Source organism: Carassius carassius, chromosome 40, assembly GCF_963082965.1.
Source record: "Carassius carassius chromosome 40, fCarCar2.1, whole genome shotgun sequence".
Lineage (NCBI taxonomy): Eukaryota > Metazoa > Chordata > Actinopteri > Cypriniformes > Cyprinidae > Carassius > Carassius carassius.
Window position 1 is genome coordinate 15,945,297 of NC_081794.1, and position 25,677 is coordinate 15,970,973.

At 36.9% G+C, this 25,677-nt stretch overlaps 2 protein-coding genes across 6 annotated transcripts in view; both read left to right on the forward strand.

Moving 5' to 3' along the window:
* The window catches only part of LOC132122216 (actin filament-associated protein 1-like), a 53,656-nt gene extending 39,588 nt beyond the window's left edge, over window positions 1-14,068 (forward strand). For 2 of the 3 annotated variants that reach the window (XM_059532207.1, XM_059532206.1), the window contains exons 6-18: window positions 748-927; window positions 4,347-4,439; window positions 5,155-5,230; window positions 7,578-7,727; window positions 9,125-9,336; window positions 9,549-9,694; window positions 11,073-11,190; window positions 11,327-11,563; window positions 11,837-11,957; window positions 12,450-12,614; window positions 12,870-13,060; window positions 13,188-13,352; window positions 13,521-14,068. In XM_059532207.1, coding sequence (XP_059388190.1) covers window positions 748-927; window positions 4,347-4,439; window positions 5,155-5,230; window positions 7,578-7,727; window positions 9,125-9,336; window positions 9,549-9,694; window positions 11,073-11,190; window positions 11,327-11,563; window positions 11,837-11,957; window positions 12,450-12,614; window positions 12,870-13,060; window positions 13,188-13,352; window positions 13,521-13,547 — 1,881 coding nt within the window. In that variant the 3' untranslated portion in view covers window positions 13,548-14,068. The remainder of the gene's footprint in view (window positions 1-747; window positions 928-4,346; window positions 4,440-5,154; window positions 5,231-7,577; window positions 7,728-9,124; window positions 9,337-9,548; window positions 9,695-11,072; window positions 11,191-11,326; window positions 11,564-11,836; window positions 11,958-12,449; window positions 12,615-12,869; window positions 13,061-13,187; window positions 13,353-13,520) is intronic. The other variant, XM_059532208.1, reaches the window with a different exon arrangement.
* Window positions 14,069-17,009: 2,941 nt separating this feature from the next.
* Window positions 17,010-25,201, forward strand: LOC132122658 (ras-related protein Rab-18-B-like). 3 transcript variants are annotated; one of them, XM_059533024.1, is made up of 8 exons: window positions 17,010-17,198; window positions 17,443-17,498; window positions 20,109-20,170; window positions 20,464-20,536; window positions 20,761-20,879; window positions 21,032-21,098; window positions 21,887-22,087; window positions 24,954-25,201. In XM_059533024.1, the coding sequence occupies exons 1-7, from the start codon at window positions 17,131-17,133 to the stop codon at window positions 22,057-22,059; spliced, it is 618 nt and encodes a 205-aa protein (XP_059389007.1). In that variant the 5' UTR covers window positions 17,010-17,130; the 3' UTR covers window positions 22,060-22,087; window positions 24,954-25,201. The 3 variants fall into 3 exon arrangements, with proteins under 3 accessions (XP_059389007.1, XP_059389005.1, XP_059389006.1); XM_059533022.1 differs by lacking the exon at window positions 24,954-25,201 and adding an exon at window positions 22,395-22,566; XM_059533023.1 differs by lacking the exon at window positions 24,954-25,201 and having other exon boundaries at window positions 21,887-22,304.
* Window positions 25,202-25,677: the final 476 nt, after the last annotated feature.

The window sequence follows — 25,677 nt, forward strand, 5'->3', positions numbered from 1 at the left end:
ATTCAGGGACGATTTCCAAATTTATTAACTCTTTCCCTGCCAAACACAGAATTTTCTCTTATTGATGAGACAATGCTTCCCTGCCAAACACTGAATTTCACAGGTTTCCATGTTTTCACTGTTACACGCTAGGAGGTGCTATTACGCATCTCCTGAATGAGTCTTGAAAGTGCAGATCAAAAACACAGATCAGGAAGACGCAGAAACGAGCAATCTCATACAGTATGTATGCATATGCATAAGAAAAATAATGCCATCACCAACACTAACTGCATATAAATGAAAACTGCCTAATCTTATAGAGTGAAATGTCAATCCAGGAAGTGGTAAAGACCTATACTTAATTTAATAATTAATGGTAAATGTTTAGTCTAACAATTTACTTTTCTACATAAGCAGTTCTATTTTTAATTCTGAATAGGTTTGCTTTGAAATTATTCAGTTCATTTGTTACTTGCCATGTAAAAAAGTACCTTGACAATTTTTTTTTTTTTACAAAAATTAAAAATCCTTATCTAATTTATGTGCATTTCATAATCACAGGAAGCTGTATATGATTTGCCTAAATGTGTGGTCACTTGAAATTCTGCCCCGTTTTACCCACTGGCACATCTTATCTCCCATTGCCTCTATTTCTAAGCGTTTCTGCTTGGTTTGACTTAGCTTGTAGTGTGTAAACATAATGACTTCAGAGGAAAATATTTATAAGCTCAACAGCTTCCCTAATATGTCTCTCTTTCTCTTTAGTGCTACAAGTCCTCCAAAGACCAGACTCCACAGATGGAGCTCCTCCTGTCTGGCTGCAGTATCACACACATTCCCAAAGACGGCAAGAAAAAGAAGCATGAACTGAAGATCGTCCATCAGGGAGCTGATGCTTTGGTGCTTGCCGTACAGAGCAAAGAACAGGCCGAAGAGTGGCTAAAGGTAATCAGAAAGCTCAAAAAGTGCTAGGCTCATAGGATTGTGATCAATTATGAAAAATCTAGAAACCAGCTGTCAAACAGTGAGTTTTTCTACATGGATTTACTACATGGATATGTTCGTCTTTCAGCATAGATGTTAAACAAACCAGCAGTAGCAGTACTAAGGTCCAGCTGTTCAGTGTTTGTGTTCATCTGGGTTAAAAGCAGGTTGCTCTATACATACTAAACGCAGAACTATACATACAAGTACATCTTTGTTTGATATATTTAAATACTTTATACCAACCCACAGTTCATTTCACTTCCATGCGCAAGTTTCGTGTGAGCCTAAACTCTAAAAAGTGTTTCCTGGTTTAAGCTCAAAGGATTTTAATCATAATGACTCTGAAGATTGTGCTTGTTGATAAATTGTTACTTTGATAGTCTGTTTTATATCTATTTAAAGCTGTTTTCCTCCACATCTGGTTTTTACAAACATCGTGAAAAGTGCTAGTGAAAGTCTCTGGGCTCTCGTGTGATGGATCTACTATTTTATAACCTGAAAGCAACTTACACTGCACAAAAATCATCAAAACCAGCTGCAGTCAATGGACGATTGATGAAAATAGCTTTTCACTCAATGCTGTCCATCACTCCTCTGGTGGCACTGTTTATGAAGACATCCCTCGTGCAGCAGTCTCATTTATAAAGACAAAATAATTAGATTTTCCTATTCCATTAGGATGATTCCATGTGGTAACGAGCTTCTGTATATTGATTTGTGGGCAGGAAGGCACATGTAGTGAGCTGTACAGCATCTTCAAGTGGGTGTTGACATCAGACCATGCAAATATACAGCCCGGGAAAGCATCAACCGCTGTAATTGCTGTTTAAGAAGGGGGCATAGCTCTGCACTGTTTGGTCAGGTGTCGTGTGTACTAAAAACATACTGAAGGAATTGATTTCTGCTTGGGATAAACAGAAACCACCCTAGCTTGGAGGGATTTGTTGTATTGTGTTTCATTCATGCACACACTGTACACCCAGCAACTCATTCCCAATATGAAGAAGCATGTTCTAAATCAGTAATAACCTGGTATTTGTTTTATTCCAAAGAAACTTGAAAATTCCACTATTTTCAATTCTGCATCTAATGTCTCTCATATTAAATAGCTTATTTGCATTTTTAAAAAATGGTTACAATTGAAGCAGAGCAAAAGTGAATGCCCACATTCTGCATTGTGTTACATTCATGTACACAGTGTCCATGGCAAAATGGGGAGGTGGCAAGTTTGTGGCTTTTATTTAATTGGAGACAAATAAAGCTTTTGATTTTTGACTATCGCAGAGTATAGAATTATAGTTTTCTAGGCCTGGAAACATCATGGAAACCTTAAAAGTCTTGGAAAAGTGGTAAAAACTCTTTAGTCCAGTTTATTTGCTTATTTATAATTTTTTTATGATTATAGCATTTAGAAAATTGCTCTTTGTAAGTGAAATTGCTTTAAAAAGTGTTTTTTTAAAAACTTGTTAATTGTCTTTTTTTTCAAGATTAAATCATTAGATACCAGTAGACATTAGATCATTAATAACACAAATAATTCACTGAAACACTTTAAAATGTTCAGAAGATGAGATTGTTTCTAAATGTGTTCAGTTCTGCACTAATTCAATTAAACTTTTTAAAAGTGGAACTAAATGGTTTATATGGAAGCCATTAGTATTAAAAAGAGTGGAATATAAGGCGATAAGGAAACTTTTTTTAAAGTTTTAATGGAATACTTCATGTCTTCAAACGAAATTGAGGAACATTATAGAAGCCCAGAGGCGTCTGTGGTTCATTAATGCTTTATCCAGTTTGCTAATGATTTATTTATGGAAAGTGTTGGCTTGTTGTTTTCCATGATTCATTTTTAATTCTTTTTAGTGTTGTATCTCTCCTCTGCACCTTTTTCCTCTTTGTTCTCTCTCTCTTCCAGTCTTTATTCGATTAGTTCTCTCGATTAGCTCCTCTGTTCTGATCCTTTAGACAGGCCTGGGGAAATTCCACCTCCTGTCTTTCTTTTTCTCTTCGTTCCTCTTTCTTCTCTCTTTTTTGTCATCTGAGTCTCCTCTGCCCTGGGCGGGAATGGTAAGATATGGAGTACATTCTTTTTGAATGTATCAATGAACATGAGCAATGTACAATGTTGAGAATTTTACTCCTTTTGTCACTTCCTGCTTTCTGTTTGGTTGCATTTTATTAGCTACTGAGTGTGTAGCTGTGTGTGTGTGCTGATTGGTGTGAAATTGTTAATTACTGCCCTTGCTGAATGCTCGTCATTGGCTTTGCTTCTCATCACTCTCTATTGTGGCAGTTTTAAATTACGACTCAAAGTTTGAATGTCCGCAAACATTTGTTTGACCATTAACTTTGACTTTGTTGGATTTTTATCCAGTAGTTCTCTATATTAACTCTTCATTTGAAAATATTCATGCTAATAAGGGCACATTAGCACTGCACAGAAACCCATTTCTTTGCAGTCAAAACCAAAGAGTGAGACCACAGCCTGCAATTTTCCTGTGAGCCCAATTATGTAAACCGGTTGCCAAACCCCAACGTGCTGCATCAAGTTACGATGCTCAAAGGAGCTCAACAAAAAGGATATTTGGTTATAATTTAGACTTTGGCATGGGGGCGGTTTGGCAAGGGTGTGTATAAAGGTGAGGTCCTCTCTTTGTTCACTCGACACCAATGGTTATGAGTTTTTTTGAATGTTACCCCAAGGTAATGTGAGGTCACGCTCATATGTGGCGACGAGGAGTCTGTGCAGTCTGGAGATCTCTGGATATCTCATTCACACAGAGCCACTGCACAGCGCATAGACAGCCACGAGAGCAATGACGCATGTAACAGCCTTCCAGCTACACATCCAACTGCATGTGACGTGCCCAATCCATTTGAGCGCATGTGCATGGCAGAACGTGGAGGTGGTGGAGAGTTTGTGACATCTGTTTGACTGGGAGCATAGAAAGTTTTTGATTATTCAAGGGTTCTCATGGGAAATGGAATAACATTTCAAGGCTTGGAAAAATCATGAAAAAGAATAAAATCTAATGAAATAATGAAGTCTTGGAAATCAAATTGTAAAAATATATTCACTAGAAAATTGCTCTTTTTTTAAATAGGTCTAGGGAAATTTCTCTAGTTAATGTAGTTTGTTTTCTACCTGTATTTATTGATATAAAAATATATCAGCTATATTGATCTTTGCAAGTCATGAAGTTTATTGGGCAAAGGTGTGGGAACCCAAAAGTGAGGGAAAATTTCATCTTTTTCGAAATATTGATCAGTATCTATAATAGAACAATTTTAAAATGAGATATTGAGGGATATTGAGAAATATAACATTTCTGCCTGTTATTTAGCATTTCAACTTTTTGTTCTGTGGTCTCTTTAAGGTGATGAAGGAAGTCTGCTCTAATGGAAATGGAGTGATGGACTGTGATAGAGCTGGCTCTGGTTCCCCTGTTCACAAAACAGAGCTGGAGAAGGTGTGAATTAATAATTCTATTTATGTGTGTGTGTGTGGGTGGTTGTAGGCATGTGGATTTACTATGCCTGCAGAGTACATGCTGGTCTACCTACATGCAGGTTTGTGAGACTGTGTGGCAGTTTGCGAGCTTGCCAGCTTCACCGCAGCTCAATACCCTGCACAGGCGCCTCCTCTCTGTGTTCCTGCACAGTGGCTCTGCTGCCAGGGCATGGAGGGCTATAAAGCTGCATATGCGTACCAAATTCCATCTTCCCACGGATGCTGTTGATGTGTTGCTGGCGAGGCTATATAGGTGTGGGAGGAACTGTGATCTTATCATTTTTTAGAACACATTCTTTAACATGCACTATGCTGCAACATTATTTTTGCAGCATGCGCATGTTGCACTTGTTATGTGTGTGTGCTGTTTTTAAGACCGATCTAAAGGGGGTTTAATGTCAAACCTCTTAAACTGGCACGGCATGCATGAGCCTAGTCTAATTATTCACACTTAATGCAAAACAGATGCGCTTCGAGGTTTTTTTGGGTAGACTGCAGAGGTTTAAGCGTATGGTCTTTAGTTTTCTATACTCTTTGTGTGTTATGTATTTAATGTGTCTGTCTATAAACAATTTATCGTAAAATTTAACAATGAATCCACTGTTATTTGTCCTCTGTTGAAATGCGTGTTTTCTCTGTAACTACAAGCATGTATACTAACTCTTGTTTTGTAGAAGCTGTCCTGCGATCGTCCCAGTTCAGATGGAGAGCCCTGTCATGAAAATGGCATCTCAGATGGCAAAGATCCAGGTGAGTTTTTATGTTCAGTCCTTTTTTTTTGGTCCATATAATTTGAGACGATGATGTAGAGTTACTTTATATAAAGGAAGAGTATTGTGCGGCATACACTGTAAAAAGTGGTAAGAAGATAATCTATCTATAGCTGTCTGTCTAAAATATTTGATTGTGTTTAATTCAGTGCTTCTCAATTCCAGTTCTCGCGCCCCCCTGCTCTGCACATTTTGTGTGTTTCTCTTATGGCTTCAGACGTTTGTTCTATTCGAACATAAGTTCCCTGTAAAGTGGACATCACAGGATATTCTGCCAATGTTCCATTCATAGTGCATTGAAGTGTGCAAGACAGGTATTAAAATTGTATTTATTTACAGAGGTATATAATGTCACACTTGTCCGTGTGTGAAGAAGTTGGTCAGTGCAAATCTGTGAATTAATGTTCCAAAGTGAGGTAAACAGATTTCCCCTGCTCAGGGAGTAGGGAGCAATGAACACTGTGTAGGGACCATGTCAATAGGAACACAGTTCATGCAAGGAGCTCACTTCTAATGAAATGATTATCTGAATCAGGTGTATTAACAAAGAGGGACTTGCAGAATATGCAGAGCAGGGGGGCGCGAGGACTGGAATTACGAACTGCTGGTTTAATTAGTATTTGACAAGTTGATACAGTGAAATTTTATAATAATAAACATTTTCAGCATCAGTTTGTCAATTGTTTGTCATTGCTTTTTGACTGCTGTTTTGCTTGGAAACCGGTCAGTTACTAGATAAAATCACTGTATTAAAAAAAAGAAATTAATCACCAAAAACACAAATTTGTTAATGTTTTAATACTTGAAATGAGTTAAGAAAACAAACTTGGTTTAACAAACAACAAATTTAATCCCATAAAACGGAAGTTTTTTTTGTCTTGAACAATGGCAAAGTCGGGGCAAGGAGACCCTTCTTAAATAATCTAATAGGATTATTTATCTAGTATTTACACCACGCTGTCTCGATCTGGGATTTAACTTTTTAAGACATCTGTTTCCGGTCTGTGGAAATGTTTCTTTTTCTCAATTTGAGACTTGCCTCAGACGTGTTGGTGAAGAATTGCCTAATTTGAGTGGAATCCAAAACTTGTGCATCTGCAACATATGATTGATAGCTCAGCATCTCAGCCACAAGCCGTAATAACTGCTGTGCTGTTTTCACATGAGTTATGGCAGCTGACCTCTGATAAACCTACGCATAAACAAAGGCTGGTGTCTTATAATAATTCCTGTAAAAGTGTAATGTTATGGAAAGGTATTGAGAAAGTTTTACATTTAGGGAAGCATTTCTTGGCAGCAGAAACATGAATCTCCTCTGCCTCTGTCTGATAGCACCTTAGATATCCTTACACCACACCAGCAGCCATCTACTACACTTCTTTAATGAAAGATGGAATACAAATTTAAAAGAACCATGCAGATTAATGCGATTCGTCATATTCTTTCCAGCTGTCGTAACTGCTGAAACGCTGATCAAAGAATTTTCCCTCATGATAAAATGAACTATGTCTGTATAGGTCCTTTAAGGGCCAATGGTTTTTGCATGTGTGGCTCTGGGTTTTGCCTCATGCCTGAGGCTGCTGTGCAGAGACTCTGGGTTCAGATGGGCTTAGCTTTAATTAAAGGAGTTGCCAACTAAGATGTAATCTTCTTCAGTGGAGCTTGGACCAAGTCAGGCCAGAAGAGCAAGAGTTTCACTGTATCTATATATGTTTTCTTTGTGCTTGTGAGCTGCTTTTGTAGTAGGCCTTTTGAGAAGGAGAAAATCTGTAATTTGTTTTGCTGTAGTTTCTTACACACTTCAACCCAGTCCAGATCCCAAACTGCTGGTTTGCTCACATCGTCCACCATTGGTTTGGAATAGGATGTGACCTGAACGGTTTTCCACAGTGTGTCCTTTTACTTTCAGTGTTTAAGTTAGTTTTTTCGGGATCTTTTGTTTCTTACAATTCCATTAACCACAGACCACACTCCTCAGATAAAAGTATCCGAAAAACTTGGAGAAGAATGAAGTTGGTTTCACGCACTGTTTAGGATTTGTATTAAAAGTCTGAAGACGTGTCCTGTCAGTGTCAGTTCAGCCTCTTACTCTCTGACCTAAATTACTAACATTTTAAAGAAAACAGATTGTCGTTTGTCATTTTCCAGAATTCAATCTTTTCCCAACCAAATCCACCCCTCAAACTAAATATTTTCCAAACCCACCCCTTGTTATAGTTGCAACACCAACAGTTTTCTAGATAACTAGCATATCTGTATAATATATTACTTGATAAAATCCCATACATATATTTCAAACTCTGACACTAATTTGCCTTTTTTTGCAGCCAAAGGCAAGAAGAACTCTAAATCAGAGCAGAAAGGCACCGTGGGACGTGTGACTGGAAAGAAAATCACTAAAATCATAAGCCTGGGCAAGAAAAAACCATCTACAGATGAACAGACCTCATCGGCAGAGGAGGATGTCCCAACGTGTGGTGAGCGGTTTTGATATACATTACCATCCAAACATTTGGGGTTGGTAAGATTCTAACCTTAATAATGTGAAATGGTATTACAGTTTACTGTTTTTATTTTAATATTATTTTGATTTGAATAAAAGTATTAATTTTAGATTCTCCTATACATAAAGGAACAGGAAGAATAATACCTGTATGAACAAGTAACTGAAGTCAGTCACTAAATAATATCTGTAATATCTACTGTATATGACAGGTGAAGGTAGTAAATATCAAGGCTTTTTTGTTGCATATTTCAGGATTTAGTTTTATCTGTTTTAGGCAGATCTCATTGTTTTCATCCTCTCAGGTATGCAGCCAAAACTCTGTAGTTTTTTCCATCTATATTTTTTCCTCCACCTAAACGCATTACCCCCCAAAAAAGGAGCGTCTTGCTCTTCAATCACATAATAGCAACATTTTGGCCATTGTCATCACCTGAGAGAGGTTGATAGTCCTAACATTAGTGATTGAAAAAAAAATTATAAACATTGAGAAAATCACATTTAAAATTGTCCAAATGAAGTTCTTAGCAATGCATATTACTAATCAAAATTAAGTTTTGATATATTTATGGTAGGACATTTTTGCCATAAAATAAAAAAGTTATGATTTTGACCCATACAATGTATTGTTGGCTATTGATACAAATATACCTGTGTGATACTATATTAATATGGGCTTACAGTATTATGATATCGTTATTTTTTCTGTTTATCTATATAGTAAATAAATGCGACTTATAGTCCAGTGCGACTTATATATGTTTTTTTCCTCATCATGATGTATTTTTGGACTGATGCGACTTATACTCAGACTTATAGTCCGAAAAATACGGTAGTTATTTTTATTTAACTGTGATGTATTTCAATTAGTTTGATCTCCATTGTGCTCTGCGCAAATACACTACTGTCTAAAAATAAGCAAGTACTGAATTGATTGCATTAAATTGATCAAAAGTTACAGTGACAAAATCTAAAATGTAAAAAAGTTAGCTATTTCAAATAAATGCTGTTCTTTTGAATTTTCTACTCAGCACGTAAGCCTGAAAATATATGTATCACTGTTTCCTCAAAAATGTTAAGCAGTTCTTAACATTTTTCAACATAGATAATAATAAGAAATGTTTTTAGCACATTGGAATGATTTCTGAAGGATCATGTGACACTGAAGACTGAAGTAATGGCTGCTGAAAAAGGAGCTTTTCTTTCACAGGAATAAATTACATATTTAAAATATTTAAATAGAAAATTATTCTATTTTCAAAATATTACTAATATACTTTTTAATGTACTTTTAATATACTTTTTCTGCATGTGTGTGGGTCTGTCTGCTGGCTGTAATATAAATCACTCGGTCCAATCCTACATAAACAGGCTATCTGAACGTGCTGTCCAATAACCGCTGGAGAGAACGCTGGTGCCAGCTAAAAGACAACCAGCTGTTGCTGCACAAGGACCGGGCAGATCTGAAGACACACATGGCCTCTCTGCCGCTGCGGGGGTGTGAGGTCATTCCAGGGCTGGACTCCAAACATCCCTTTGCCTTCCGTCTGCTGCGCAATGGACAGGAGGTGGCTGTTCTGGAGGTACGTGCCAAGTCCCTCAGCTCTTGCGGGGCAATTAATGTGTCTGAGACAGGACCTCAGAGCAGGGATTAGATGGATGGTTTGGTTGGCTTGCTTTCGTAATGATGTCACTGCTGTATCATGTGAAGACATTGCATAGATTAGTGCTTTATTTGTCTCATATTCCACTGACACTCATTCATTGCATCTTTCCTCGCTCTTTTTCCTGTCAGGCCGCCTCCTCTGAGAGTATGGGAAGGTGGTTGGGGGTCTTGCTAGCCGAAACGGGCTCCACAACAGATCCTGCTGCACTGCACTACGATTACATTGATGTCGAAACCACTGCTAATGTCATTCAGCTGGCCAAGCAGTCGTTTTGGTGAGAATCCAGTACTGCTAAAAAAAAATTATTAGCAAGCCAGTAACTGTTCGGTAACACTTTAGAATAGGGAACACATAGATATCCCTGAACAGCCTCCTTATTTGCTGCTTATTAGTAGTTAGTGAGATAGTACTTAAGTTTCGGTCTGGGGTAGGATTAATGGATCTATCAGTCAATATGCTAGTAATAGGCATGCTAATAAGCAACTAGTTAATAGTGAGAACTGGTCCTTACAATAAAATGTTACCACTTTTCTTTAATAAATTGAAATTAAATCAGTTCCTGCACTGCATTTGCATCTTCATATTTATAAATATTTAAATATCTGTTTAACATAACACTGCTGTTCAACAGTATATTTAATGCACAAAAATAAAAATATTAAATATGTATACAACTAATTATATGACTTTTACATGTAGTCATTTAGCAAACACTTTTATCCAAAGTGACTTTCAAAATCAACAAAAGAGCAAGATCTAAGTTAGCATAACACAGTACACGTTGCAAGTTTTTTTTAAATTATATAATAAATAAAAAGAAAACAATATTATAGTTGTATTAGTTACATTCTGTGTATTTATCTGTAAATTGTATTTGTAAATGAGGTTATTTAAAAAAATTCCCATTGTTTTTATCTGTCATTAAATTATACATTTTGTATTTACTACCGTACTTAGATTTTTTTTTGTTTGTATATTTTTAATTTAAAATACATTTACTAATTATTTTATATATCTGTATAGTTCCATTGAAAAGTTGAGGTCAGTAAGATTTTTTTTTTCCAAGAAATGTATACTTTTATTCGGCAAGGATGCATTAAATTGATCAAAAGTGACAATAAAGACATTTCTGATCTCAAGATATTTCTGTTTTAAATAAATGGTGTTCCTTTTTTTTTTTTTTTTTTTTTACAACAACTTAATATTAATAAACATTGAAAAAATTTATCACTGTTTCCACAAACATATTAAGAAGCAACTGTTTTCAACATAGAAACAATAATAATAAGAAAAGTTTATTGAGCAGTAATGGCTGCAGAAAATGTAGCTTTGCCATCACAAAAATTTAATTACATTTTAAAATGTATTAAAAGTTATTTTACATTGTAATAACACTTCACAATATTACTGTTTTACTGCTTTTCTGAGCAAATAAATGCATAAATGGCTTCTTTCAAAAATTAAAAAATATATACATTAATGCCTTCTGGTATAACTCACTACTAAGCTTGACTGTAGTTAAAGTGCTCATGAGTAACTTGTAATGCTACAGTTTTGAAGTATCTTTCCCAACACTTCTGTTTAAAGTTAGTGTTCAAGTTCTCTCTATGACATTTGTATATGTAGTAATGAATATATGTATTTGTTCACAGTTTCACCAGTAAGCGTGCAGTTTCTCCAAACCCATACCTGGATAACCCAGTCAATGGTTACGCCTGTCCCACAGGGGTCGCTCTGCATTATGATGATGTGCCCTGCATCAATGGATTGGTGAGCAAATGAACAAACTTTAAATCCATTCAATTCTAACTTTCTTTTCTGATCTTACCTAACTCCTCTCAGTCCCTGATCCCCTTTTTTCATTTCTAATCACTCTTCTCTTGCTTGCACGCTTGCGATACGGAAGGTACCAGATGCGCACTACTCCTCCCCAGCTTCAGGGGACCGTCGTTGGAATGAAGAGTCTCATTATGAGAATACAGATCTTTATGAAAACATGCCCTCCCCCAAACTAGCAGCCCGCTACTCTCCTAAATCCATCCGCTCGCAGTCATCTTCCACAGGGCATTACAACACACCGCTCTCCATCAAATCTCTGTCCTCTTCCTCCCCTCCCTCAGCTGCTAATACTAACACTAACCAGGTGACTAAGCAAGGCTAACACAGTATATCTCAAACAATGGATATCAGATTTGTATTTTCGGTTAATATTAACAAACACAGAATGGAAATAAACACACAGCATAGTGCATGCATTGTGGACCACCCAGCTCCAGAAATGAATACTTTTGATCTATATAATATCCATGTCTGTGTGGTTTGCAGATCTAAACTATGTGAAATTATTTGTATGAAGTGGTGATATCAAAGTCATATCAGTTTCAGCTTTTTTGTACATGTTTCTTTCACCAATCAGCTCAAGGGAAAGAAAGGCCTGACCACCAATGGGTTCGCTGCAAAGCAGAAGTTGGACAAGAACCAGCCCAAAAAGGCCAATGGAATCAGCAGCACTGTTCCAGTGAAACGCAACAACTCTAGTAAGAGATTGTAACATCTAATGATCTCAAAATGATTCTTTCACTTTCACTTTTTTTTAAAGTGGACATAGGGCTGAAAGTAAACTTAGCAGACATTAAGTCTGCATCCATTATTCTAGCTATTACACCACTAATTTATTTCAAGGAAAAAGAAGCCACACAGATTTGTGGAGAATGCCGGTATGTGGAAATTGCAGTGCTGTTAGACAGCAGTGGATCTGTTGACATGCTCCTTTGTAAACTCAATCACCCCAAACTCTGTTTCGGACAGGCAGTCAGTCTGTCACAGACATCCTAACCATCCAGTGGCCATTTATGTGGACTCGCAAATATTTGAATGTGGTATACTGTATATTCTCTCTGCCTTTTAATCAGCGTTTGTGGTCTCGGAGGCCTTTAATGCGATGAAAAGACTTGAATCCAAGAGTTAAAAATGGAAAGATTTTCTGACGATGGTATAGTTTGATTATAATGCACCGTTAACCTTCACAGGTGCGGATCAGTATAAGTACGGGAAAAACAGAGTGGAGGCAGATGCCAAGAAACTCCAAGCGAAAGAGGACGAGCTGATGAAGAGGAAGCAGGAAATTCGAAACCGCCTGACCCAGCTGAAAAAAGACAGGAAGGACCTCCGCACTGCTATAGAGAACAACACAGGTGAGGAAATCAACAGGATCAATTTTGATTGAATCAATAAGTGTCAATGACAAATTAAGAAAAGAAATAGCATTCAATGGTTTGAAGTAATAAATACTTACATTAAGCAAGAATAAATTGATCATATTGTGACTAGACATTTATAATGCTCCTAAAGTTTTCTATTTCAAATAAATTGTTTTTTACACTTTCTATTCATTAAAGGATCCTGAAAAGCGACAGCTATAAACTCTCCCTGTGTTTTTTTTTATCCAGGTAAGCGCTCTCAGGCATCTTTGACAGAGAGACTTAAGAAAGTGGAGGATGAATGCAAATTAAAAGAGGAGGAACGAGTCAATCTGGAACTGGAGCTGACGGAGGTGAAGGAGAGTCTGAAGAAAGCCTTGAATGGAGGCGTCACCCTGGGCCTGACCATTGAACCCAAAACGGGCAGCTCCAGCCCACAGGTCTGGAAAAACAGCAATAATTTCTCTAACATAGACATGATGTAATACTAACTGTAGGGCTATGTCATTTTCATTTTTTAGTGATGAAAGAAAAGCAGGTATCATAATGTGTCTCGTTTGTTTTAAGTCTCCAGTGCTAATGAGGCGAACAGTGGACAACTCACCCATTTCCAGCTGTGACACCAGTGACACTGAGACCTGCTCTCTACCAGTCAACAGTGCATCTCTGTTGCGGCGTCAGACACAACAGAAAGCCTCACCTGTGCGAGGACACGTCCTCAGGAAAGCCAAGGTCAGTAACCACAGAACACTTATTTTCTTCATCACACTAGATATTAAGAGCATGTAACATATGCTGGGTCTTATGTAAAAGCATGATCCTAAAGTTGCATTTGCTTTAAGATGTTTACAGTGTATATTTTCCCTGTGTGTTCATTCTGTTGATTTTTTTTTTTTGCAGGAATGGGAGATGAAGTCTGGAACATAAGTTCTTTTACGCCACCTTTTCGTTTTTCGCTATATCTATTTATTTAATTTTCTCCATATATGAGTGTTGTTGAAATTTAATTGACTGAACCATAGACACAATATTTTCCAGAATGGATTCTGGAAGACTTTGGCTGAGTCCGGTGCTGATTATCAGTATAGCACTATCCCTGGATCATGATCTGACTAAAGTGACTTACAAATGAGGAAATCTCAAGGAATATGTAAAATAGAGGCCAACAGTAATGTCACAAAACCAAATTTGTATACACTACCATTCAATAATTTGGGGTCAGTATAATTTTTTGGGGGAATTGATACTTTTATTCTGCAAGGATGCATGAAATTGATCTAAAGTGACAGCAAATTAATGCTGTTCTTTTGAACTTTGTTCATTCCACCCCAGAATGAAAATTTTGTCATTAATCACTTACCCCCCCCCCCCGTCGTTCCAAACTCATAAAAGCTTCATTCATCTTCGGAACACAATTTAAGATATTTTGGATTAAAACCGGGAGGCTTGTGACTTTCCAAGTAATAGACTGCCAAGTAAATTACACTGTCTAGGTCCAGAAGAGTATGAAAGACGTAGTCAGAATAGTCCATCTGCCATCAGTGATTCAACCGTAACGTTATGAAGCGACGAGAATATTTTTTTGTGTGCGAATAAAACTAAAATAACGACTTTATCAAACAAATTGTCTCCTCTGTGATATGTTTTCTACGTATATTTACGTTTTGATTTGAAAGAAAACAGTGCATCCTTGTGGCTCGGCTGACACAGGAAAGACACAGAGGAGACAAATTGTTGAAGTCATTATTTTTTGTTTTATTCACGTACAAAACATATTCTCGTCACTTCATAACGTTACGGTTGAATTACTGATGGCAGATGGACTATTCTGACGATGTCTTTCATACTTTTCTGGACCTTGACACTGTTATTTATTTGGCAGTCAATGGGACAGTCACAAGCCTCCCGGTTTTCATCCAAAATATCTTAAATTGTGTTCCGAAGACGAACAAAGCTTTTATGAGTTTGAAATGACATGGGGGGAGGGATTAATGACAACATTTTCATTTTGGGGGAAAGAGTCCCTTTGAGGAATCCAAAAAAAAATGTAGCATGGTTTCCACAAAAATATTCAGCAGCACAACTTTTTTCAACATTTATAATAATAACAACAGATGTTTCTTGAGTGTCAATTCCTGAATGACCATGTGACACTGAAGACTGGAATAATGGCTGCAGAATATTCCGCTTTGCCATCACTGGAATTAAAATATATTAAAACAGAAAGCAGTTATTTTAAATTGCACTAATATTTCACAATGTTACTGTTTTCCTCCATTTCTAATCAAATAAATGCAGCCTTGGTGAGCATAAGAGACCCAACATTTTTTAATGGTAGTGTAACATTAGAGGAAAGAGAATTTTATTCTAATTTTATGTTATCATGAACACAGAACATCTCAGATTATGGTCCACAATTTACAATCTAAATATATTATGCGCAAAGCTCACTGGTCTCAGTCAGTAATCACTCAAAAGTCTATAAAGTCTGTTTCTTTCTTCAACAAGAATCCTTTAATGGAAGACAAAATCTTCAAGTATTTATTTGTAAATGTTTTAATAAATATAAGCCACTCTGTGTTTGTCTTTTGATGTTAGGTTATGCCTTTCATCGGGCTTCACACTAGTTGTAGAGAGCAGATTTGGGATATACAGTACATCTTAAGATAAAAGTACATTACAGAATGTGCTCACTCAAAGCTTGCTCTTTACAGAAAAAGTGTAATCTGTATGAAAGTATTTTACCATCCTCTCCTCCTCCTCCACGATGTCTGGCCCATTATTTTCAATCCAGTGGTCTGGCCAAACTTTTGGCTATGGTGAGAGCAGCCCATGGGGAACAGGGCAGTACAGGCCAGGGTGTGGTCCTCTGCTGGCTGACTGCTCTGGAAACTGGGCCTGAAAGTACCGCTACACTTCCCCTCTGCCGAACACACTGCCACCACTGCACTGAAACAGCTGAAACACCAGAACACTGCAATGCATCATACACTGACAGTTATACATGTACTGTATACTAACACACATAACATAGCGGGCATATGTGAAGCTTCATTATAGTTCGCAGTCTTAAGCTGTGCATGTGCAGGTGTAAGAGCTTGCTAAGTAATCCGTTTGTGAACAAAAGAAGAATTCAGGCCGAAATCTGAACTCAAAGTCCAGTCACCTGATGTACTGAAAATTGTGTTTTTAAGCAATGCTTAAACTCTTGGTGCTTAATTTAGACTGACTTGTATTAATGTTCAAGGCACATTTATAACTCTTTGTTTATTGTGCAGTGAAGTTTGGCTTTTGATTTGAAGCGACACATTTTCAAGCTACGCTACACGCAGGGTGCTCTGTAAATATAATTATTTTCTGCTTGGGTCAGAGATTCCCCTTTTCTTTTCTTTTTTTGTCCAGTCATTTTGTAAAAGTCAGCACTGGATGAATGTTTGGTTATCAGTATATTTGTAAAGGACAACATTAAGTCACCTTTGTCTCCAGCTCAAAGTAGATGAGATGCTTCAGTCTTTCTGCACAGCTGCTTATTCTGTAGTCAAAGTGATTTACTGAATTGACAAGGTTAAATAAAACTTTTAGATTGAGTCTGCTTTCAGCCTCACATTGCAAAAATAAAGGAATGTGGAATGTGAAAAACTTTGCTTTAAATGTCGTTTTGCATTGAGGGTGGGAGAAAAGACATCATTGTTTGTTTTGCACCTTATAGATATTACTCTGTTTTATTTTGCTGATGACTGTTGTCAACTTGGCAACAAAAAGACTGTACATAGAAATAATTAAACTGCTTTAAAAAAAATGCTTGTTTGTTCCAGTTTGTGTATGATTACAGTGGGCGATAACCCATAACCGACAACATTTATTTTGTGAGATAATGATCTACAATCACAATGACGCTCATATGTTTCACTCCAGCAGTTTAACGTTACTGATTATATTACACACTAACTATTAACAGGGACTGAATTTTGTTTCACATAAATCTAGCCAAAGAGTCGACTAAGATCTTTTAAAAAAAATGGAAAGTTCCCTTTAAATCTGGCTAACATACACTTTCAAATAATTGCTATTGTAGCGTTATTAAATTCAGTGACTCACAGAACACTGGCGACCTCATGCGTACGATAAATCAGATTATTCAGAGTTCTCACTTTTTTTTTAGATGGTTTTGTCACGTGGTATCTGTTACTTTTCGCATCACTAGTCAATATGGCCTAATCAGAGTTGTTTTTTTTAAATAATGATTTTTAAAATGTATTGTATAGAAATGTCTTTTAATGGTTTTCGTTTGTGCGTCTAGCATAAAGACAGACAATTATACTATACCACGATTATTATAAAGCTCCGCTAGATGGCAGAGTCGCGTGTTTCATATATTTACCACCATCGATAGATTTTACCGAAGAAGAGAGAAACGTTTGGCCCTCGAATAGTAGTTTTGCTTTTCCATGTTCTATATTCTTATTCATATCGACAGTATTTTTGCTCATAGTGGCATATTTAGGAAAACATGAATGAGGACATTTTGACCACTCTGAAAATACTGATCATCGGAGAAAGTGGAGTGGGCAAATCCAGGTATGAGATTTAAGATACAGATGTTTAAGGTGACAGATGTCATCTGATACAACAACAACAAAACAGCTGCTTATATCAAAACAACCCGACCTCGCTTTAGATAGGAACCACTGAATGTTTATGAATTCAGTATTCTCACACAATACCACAAATAACAAATTTGCAGATGCGTGTTTATGTGTCTATTTGCTAGTAAGAAGGAAAGTCTCTGATTCACCTTTCTTTCCCCTTTTCTCTTTCTTAGTCTTCTTTTGAGATTTACAGATGATACATTTGATCCAGAAATTGGTGCAACAATTGGTAAGTCTGTAAAATAATATGACTAAGGTAGTGTTCTTAGAGGTCCAAAATATGTAAAACCAGTTTTAAACAGCAGTATTCTCATCATTTGTAGCTTAACTGACAGGTTAAAACAGGCTTATATATATAGTATATTACAAAATACAGTATTATATACTGATTAACAGGCTTTGATTGCTATCTAGCTCTGTATATGGGTTATAAATAGCATGAGAAGTTTCTTGGTTTTTAAATGGGTCATATGATGTGATTTAAATTTTTCCCTTTCTCTTTGGAGTGTTACAAGCCCCGAAATGTCTCATTCTAACATGCCCAACATCTCAATGTCACTATGTGGGAAGATTTGCATAAAGCAAAACTACTTTGTTTGGCCTTCCAAAAGAGGACATGACTAGAAATCATGTTTATATCACGTTTATAATAGGGCTGTGCGATATGGACAAAAAAAACCTATCACGATTTTTTGATCAATTTTGCGATTTCGATTTTAATCAGGATTTTGACACACACAGACATGCTTTACAGTCATAAATGCATTCAGTATAAATTTAAAACATATTTGCAAAAGAAAACCAATGAGAGCTTTATCAAAAAGTTGCAGCGTCTCTAGAACAGACTTAAGTCAAAATAATCACTAAGTACAGATGTCAAACAAAATCTAGACATATGGCAAAAAATTATAATAAAAAATAAAATGCATTGGTCATAAAGCTCACTGTATGTGTTATATGTTTTGCCCAATATATTTTTTGCCCAAGGTTCACACGTACTCCGTCTGCAGTGCCGGAGTACAACGTGTCTTCTCTTGCTCAACCTGTGTCCTGTGCACTCACAACTCTCTCTGTGCTCATGCGCAAGATATTAAATCTTTTCGCACCTTTCTATTTATAACCGTTTCTGTTCTCATCTTTTACCGCGTGCAGTGTGAATGTTCTGTTCCGTTAAAATGGGCTCGAAAAAAAAAAAAAGGCTACGCATCACAGACAGAGTGTGTGAACCTGGAGTTAGGCATATGCCCAGTCTGCTCTGTTCTCGCGCTCCACTTAGGGGCGCTGCATCCTGATTGGTTCAGATAACATACTGCGGGAGGTCGGGGCTGCAGAAAATCGTGCTATAAAGCGATTTAAAAATCGCGCACACTCAAATCGCGATTTTATTTTGATTTCGATTAATCGCACAATATGTTAAGGGGCGTAACATTTCTGTCACACGCTTGAGGTATTCGGCCAATCAAAACGCACTGGATGGCTGACCAATCACAGCACACCTCGCTTTTCAGACCGATTAACTTTGTGAAAATCGATGCGTTTCAGAAGGCGGGGCATAAAGGTGAAACAATAACGTTCAGTAAGTATGTGGAAAATAATGTGTTTTTTAAACCTTAAACCGCATAAACACATTTCATTACACCAAATACACAAAATAATGTTCTTTTTAGCAGCATCATATGACCCTTTTAAGTTTGTTTAATTATGTGCCTTTATGATGTAATGAACACAGAAACCTAACCATCACAGGACACACTGACGTAAATCACACATGCTTCTCTAGTGCCGGTCTTACTTGAAAAACAGCTTTACTTGCATTGTTGAAATATTGGACCTATAAGTGAAATTTTACATTCTGAAAAGTATATTTAGCCATGTCAAATCCTGTTTAACAGCTGCACTTCTTCACTAGTGTCTTTACAGAAGAGATCAATGTATAATGTCACACTTTAGTTTGGGGACCAATTCTCACTATTAACTAACTATGAACTACTAGATATCAAAAATATGGTCATGCAGATGAAGGCATTAATATAGGAAATAACAGCTGATATGTTATGTTATGTCGTTTTCTGTTCAGAGCCCCCCAATCCAAACCAAACAAGTCCAGATCTCCTTCTTTGGCTTCCTCTGGTAAATCTGTCAGTGCGGTGTTGAAATTCAGGAGTACTTCATGCCTCCTGATCTTTCATTCACAGAGTGCTGAGAGATTTATTCCCCTGTCATCTTCACACATACTTTCATTTTTCTTTTATGAATGTAAATCACTTATGTTTGTAAGTGATGTGGCTTTGCTGAGTGATGAGACACAGGTGCTTGAGTCGTCCTGTTTTCTTTTTATCTGTACGTAATAAACCCACAATTCCCCATTCAACTATAAATTCTGCTCTTTCTAACTTTAGTCGCTCTGGGCTTGTTGCCTGACAAATATCTGGGTCCATCAAAAATTAAATCTGTCTCGCTATATATGAATGGTTTTATCATAACCCTCATAAAACATCTAGACTGTATTTCCATAAATGCTTGTGAATCTTCTTTGAATATTCCACCTGATTATTTACATTTTTGTCTGTTGTAACCATTTTTTAGGGGACCAATTTTGTAACCATATCTGTACCCAGTGTAAACCTCCCAAAACCCTCTTTTGAGGATGTAGACTCGGACTAACCAGAACTTGTCACAGTATCATGTTACTCTTCAGCTGGTCTGATTGCATCCATTGTTATCATTTGTAAATCGATTCGTGTAAAAGCGTCTGCTAAATGATTAAATATAAATGTAAAACAATGAAAGCTAACGTGATGTTCTATATGTACTAAACACATCATTTATTTCCATTAAGGTGTAGATTTCAAGGTGAAAACCCTGGCTGTGGATGGAAACAAAGCAAAGCTAGCAATCTGGGTGAGCAGTCAATTTCAAGTTTAGAGTGGCGCAGATTTATGTTTTGCGACGGTTAACTATTTATGATTTAGTTTCCAGGGAAATTATGTCTTAGTTGGTACATTACATACGTCTTTATAATGCTTGTATGAACGGTTGACTGTGTTTCGCTGATGTAACACAAGATGGCAGTGTTGTTCCGTCCTGTTTCCCGGAAGGCAGGAAGCTCTTTTGTAACGTCTTTATAATTCAAAATATTCATTGTATACATGTTGTTTAACACTGTTTCCCTTGATTTTGTTTCGTTTTTAAAGGACACTGCAGGTCAGGAACGTTTTCGAACTTTAACACCCAGTTACTACAGAGGAGCTCAGGGTGTCATTCTGGGTAAGCGAGCATAAACGGGGTTTTCATTACAATACTATTAAAAAACATGAAAAAACTTTACAGCTTTAGAATAGTGTTTGTGTATTTAGCACGAATATACACTGGAATAGTGTATGAAACGCCAAATGTTATATTTTTAGTTGTATTTGTCTGATATAGGCTAATTTGAGAAGTCTAATTGTCTTTAGTCTAATTTAAAATGTATTTGTTTAATGTCTTTTTAGTGTATGATGTCACTAGGCGAGAGACGTTTGCTAAGCTGGACAACTGGTTGAGTGAGCTGGATACATACTGTACAAGAAATGATCTTGTCAAAATGCTCGTTGGAAACAAAATCGATAAGGTAAGTTACATTTAATGCACTTAATGTGTTAAAATAGTAGTTATTCTGGATTGTTAAATACATGCTGATGTAGACATGGAAAACTGGTTCTCTATTCATAACTCTAATGAAAACGATGTCTGATCCTGAGCTGTTTTTCTCTGTTTGCGTAGGAAGACCGTGAGCTAGAGCGGGAAGAGGGTCTGAAGTTCGCTAGAAAACATTCCATGCTTTTCATAGGTGAGTAGTCACTAAGATGATCTTGTGATGAATTTTTGGAGAACTCATTATTCACTAATACACAAGCTTTAAATAGGAATGCACTGACATTTTACATTTCCCATATTTCAATTCAAGATTCATCATCTTCACACATGGAAAAATCAGACATTTGACTTAAAGCTAGTTTATTCAACTGCTGTAATACTTACATGCTACTATTTTTAAATACTTGTGCCCATTTGCTAAAAAAAACAAAGGTTATGCTATTTAATTGAGGGATGAATTATTTGTATAAATATAGCGTTCATTTATTATGACAGTTAATTCAAGTCAGACTTTACAATGGCTCTGATTTATTTCTCTTTTTTGAGCTTGTGTAATCGTAACAGTCCTGTGTATGTATTTGTGGGTGACGTCCTGCATTCCTCTGCGCTGTGGGTTTGGTTTGTAAGTCATGTGACACGCCTCATGAGTGGGTATGTAAGCAGCAATCTGTCTGAATTAGCCGTGAAGCCCTCACACCAAATGAAATCTGCAGATGGACACCATGGCTGCGGCCCGTGTGCTTGAAACCAATGCCTTTTTTCAAATTTAATGTTTCCTATTCGCTTCTACTTTCTCCTGACATTTAATATTAAAGACTAAGTGTTTCTTATGGTTTTACAGCACACTATTCTTACCATTCTTTTCTGGTTTTGTATTTGTTTAGAAAGAAATAATTCAGCAAGGCTGCATTAATTTGATAGTGAAGGCATATATAATGCGTCAATAGATTTCTATTTTAAGTACATTTTCTCTCTTTGTAGAGGCCAGTGCTAAGACGAGAGATGGTGTTCAATGTGCATTCGAGGAGCTGGTGGAGAAAATCCTGCAGACTCCAGGCTTGTGGGAGAGCGTGCACAAGACAAGAGGAGTTGCCCTGTCAGAACTGTCTGAAACCGGTCAAGGAGGCTGTGGAGCATACTGCTCACTTCTGTAACACACAAACTGCTGTTTAAACAGTGCAAGTTAGATTAGTTAACACATACGTATGCAGGATGCATAAACCTTTTTTGGCATATGTATCTGCGCAAGCACACAAGCAACACTCGAATCACATGCTTAAAGCATTTTCATTTAACAGGTCCAGCGGTATAAGGATGACATTTTTTTTAGTAATGAAATTAATTTAAAGAACTCTATTAAAGGCACACTCATCATTTTTATTCAGGAGGGGGATAAAAACTTGATTACTCTCTATTATCTCAGATCAGTTTGCTTCTCAGTTTGTGTGTTTTACTTTGTTTTGTCTCGGTGCCTGTGTTTCTTATTTAGGGAGAGGTAAACACTCATCAGTTTAACTCGACCTTTCAAACAGCTGGAACAAGACCCCAGTAGAACACAGATTTCCATCGACATGCCGTCGCTTGATGTCTGCAACGTGCGGAACTCCGTTTTTTCTTTATCTGTCCATCTTTAGATCCCACTTTTTCCTACTGTCAATCTCTCGCTACATGTATCTGTCTTCAATTCAGTTCTATCAGTTCTGTCTCTGATTCTCCACCTCCCTCTCTACAGAATAATAGAGTTACCAAGGATTTTGGATTTGTGTTTTAATAGATTTATTGACTTGGAACGCCCACATAAAAATATGTTTTTGAAAAGTTTATAAGTCAGGCAGAGTGGCACAACAAGTCTCTGCTGTGCATATTAACGAGGGTAAAAAAATAACTTTAATAGCATAGAATAGATCAATGAGAAAAGGTTAATTTCTTTCTTTTGAATATAGGAACTTTTTTGCCTGGAGATTCATAGACACTTATTGTCTTGACATGTCTGTCCATCTCATTGAAAGGAAAAAATGCTTAAAAATCCTTCGAGTGAGTCATTAGGGTGTGACTATAGATGGCTGGTTTTTTCTCACACAGAGAAATGGAACAAAAGAACAAATTTAGAAATAATAAATGTTCGCCAAAAAAAATGCCAAATGAATATTTCCATTCTCCTGGTTGAATCTGCACTATCCGATCTGGACTATTTAGTCTGTTATGTTTGTTTTAGAGAAACATCCAGGGGGTCCCAGATGTCTGGTCCTGTGTTCGTAGCTTGAAAACTGGGTGGTAAAGTCCTGCTGAGAGCCAACCTCGGTTACAGCAGTTTCAGAAAGTGTGTGGCACATGTGGAAGGAAACGCTGGGTTTTGTATATACGTCCACAGAGTATTTTCATTTTTGCGCATTTACAGTGTGCATTCCTTTTCACTTGTTTTGAAAATGCAAATTATTAGGCAATTATAAATGTATCGTATAGTTTACAGGTGCATGCAGTGATGTCTTCTGTGCTTTTTATGGCAATTATATGTAATGGTTTATGTTTTAACCAATCACTGCATATCAAAATCATCCTATATTTCCATTGATCTGAGGACTTTGACTAATGTACAGTAGGTTTGGATTTCTTACAAAATCAAATTTCTCTGTTTGTATGCAAGTTATTGCTATTCAACACTAAATCCAATGAATACACAAGAACACATTTACGTAATATTGCATACTGTTATTGCATATTCATTGCTGTATGTAAATATTTGCTGATAATGGTCATAAATACATTGTAATGTTGATGTTTGACAGTATAATGCTGCACTTGAAATGACAAGATTTTGTCTTTGAATACTTCTCTCTCTCTCTCTTTCACTTTCTTTCATACTTTTTCCAGCAGTGAGTTCTTGTTAAATATGACCCACCACAGGAATGTATCTCCAGGCCTCTGCGATTTCACCGTTTCCCGTTACATTTCTGTGTGAATTCTGTAGTGACTGAAGTGTTTGCTTATTCATGTGTTCAGATGGCATCTTCATATGGTTTCCGCACCCGTCCGATGTGGATGAATCCAAATGATTGGATTTGGACAGTGGGCAGATCCAGTAACCATAGTGATTGCAGGTTTTTCACCGTAGATATGTCTTCAGAGCCGTTTGAGAAGGAGGTGCATAATTCCAAGTTGACATGAAGGCCTAGCTGAAAGATCTTCTTGGATTAAGTACAAAATGATTTGAAGAAAGTATGTGTCGATCATACATCAACGATGCTTTGCGGTGCCTGTACTGTATTGTTCTTATATGACTGGCTGTCCATACTATTCCTGTAATTTAGTATGCTATATTTTCCCTGAAGATTTCTCTAAATGCTCCCACCTGCCAGTTTCACCTTTCTCTTGGATGAGGAAGGGATATTACTGGCACAATATTATAATTGCATAATATAATACTGAGGCCTAATTATTTTGCTGGTTAGGGAAGCTAAAAGCCTGGTTTGGACCAGTAAGCTGAGGATCAGTGTCCAGAATACAACATGTGCAGGTGACCAGCCATTCTGGTCTTTTCAGGGTAAGGAGGATATGAGTCAACTTTTTAGGTCCCTTTGTTGAGTTTTTAATGCTGTATTCCTTTCTGCATATTTTAGGCCATTCAATTTGTGTAAATTATTGTTTGTTTGCATTATTTTAGGCAGAAATCTGTGGAATTTAAAGAAAATGGTTTCTAAATATCCAGAGCTGGAAATACTGCAAATATTTTGATCTCAATGCATAATTCAAAAATAACTTAGCAAGTTGCTGAGGTCTGAGGCAGTTAAATTTGTCTTGTTTTTTTGACAAAAATATCCTGTAAATATCAACATTTTATCATATATTAATTTTAGTCAGATTTAGACCAACTAAAATGTCATCAATTTTTTTTTGTGAACAAACAAAACAGGAAATGGGAAGCAACAGACACATCAGTCAATTTATTTGCAGACAAACATTGCCATGCATCTATGGTACAAGGTTTAAATGGCATCTAATTTAAATGGTGAAAATACGTTTTGTTTTGTTTTTGCCTTTATTATGGCAGGATAATGGAGAGCAGACAGGAAACGGTCCAGGAAAGAGAGGGGTAGGGATCAGTAAAGGTCCTCGAGTCGGGATTCGTACTCGGAACGCCTGTAGCGCAACAGGTTTGGCACACTTGCCCACGAGGCTATGAGCACCGACATTCACATCATTTTCATGCAGAATGTTTGTTATTATGTTAATGTGTAAAAATGTGATTCATCTCATACATACAGAATGTGTTTGGCTTAATTAATCGCTAATAAAGTTCTTCAGTTTTCCATCTTTGATCTCCTGTTCTGCTGTAGCAGTCAGATATGATTGATATCCAGCCTTTCTGCATTTTTATATATCATAAATTGTCAGTGCATTTTTAATATCTAGCAGTGTTTGTTTTTGAATCTGTGTTGCCTTTTGTGGTGATACAGTAATGATTGACTGTTTAAGATCTCTATGTTCTGTTTTCCAGATTCCTTTCACTCGTTACACCAAACCAGGCACTTATATATGTACATTTCTGCATAGGCCATCAGTCCAGGTCTCATTAACTACCGTCTTTCATTCTTTCTTTTCCCCGTCTGTCGTGCATGGCTCAGTGCTCAGACTGCCTCTCTGTGGGCTCATCACACTGTCCTCCATGAGATCATTATGAGACTGCAATGGTGGTTTCATAAGGTGTCGAGTTCCTCAAACGTCACTACATTTGGCCTGCTCACACACCCTGCTCTCGTTATCAGTCTGATTGA

Bases quoted from the DNA above. Each gene is read 5' to 3' on its own strand.
- LOC132122658 (XM_059533024.1), top strand. From the start codon at position 17,131: ATGAATGAGGACATTTTGACCACTCTGAAAATACTGATCATCGGAGAA. The intron at 20,537-20,760 runs GTAAGCGAGCAT...ATGTCTTTTTAG, and splicing joins AGCTCAGGGTGTCATTCTGG to TGTATGATGTCACTAGGCGA. The intron at 20,880-21,031 runs GTAAGTTACATT...CTGTTTGCGTAG, and splicing joins TTGGAAACAAAATCGATAAG to GAAGACCGTGAGCTAGAGCG.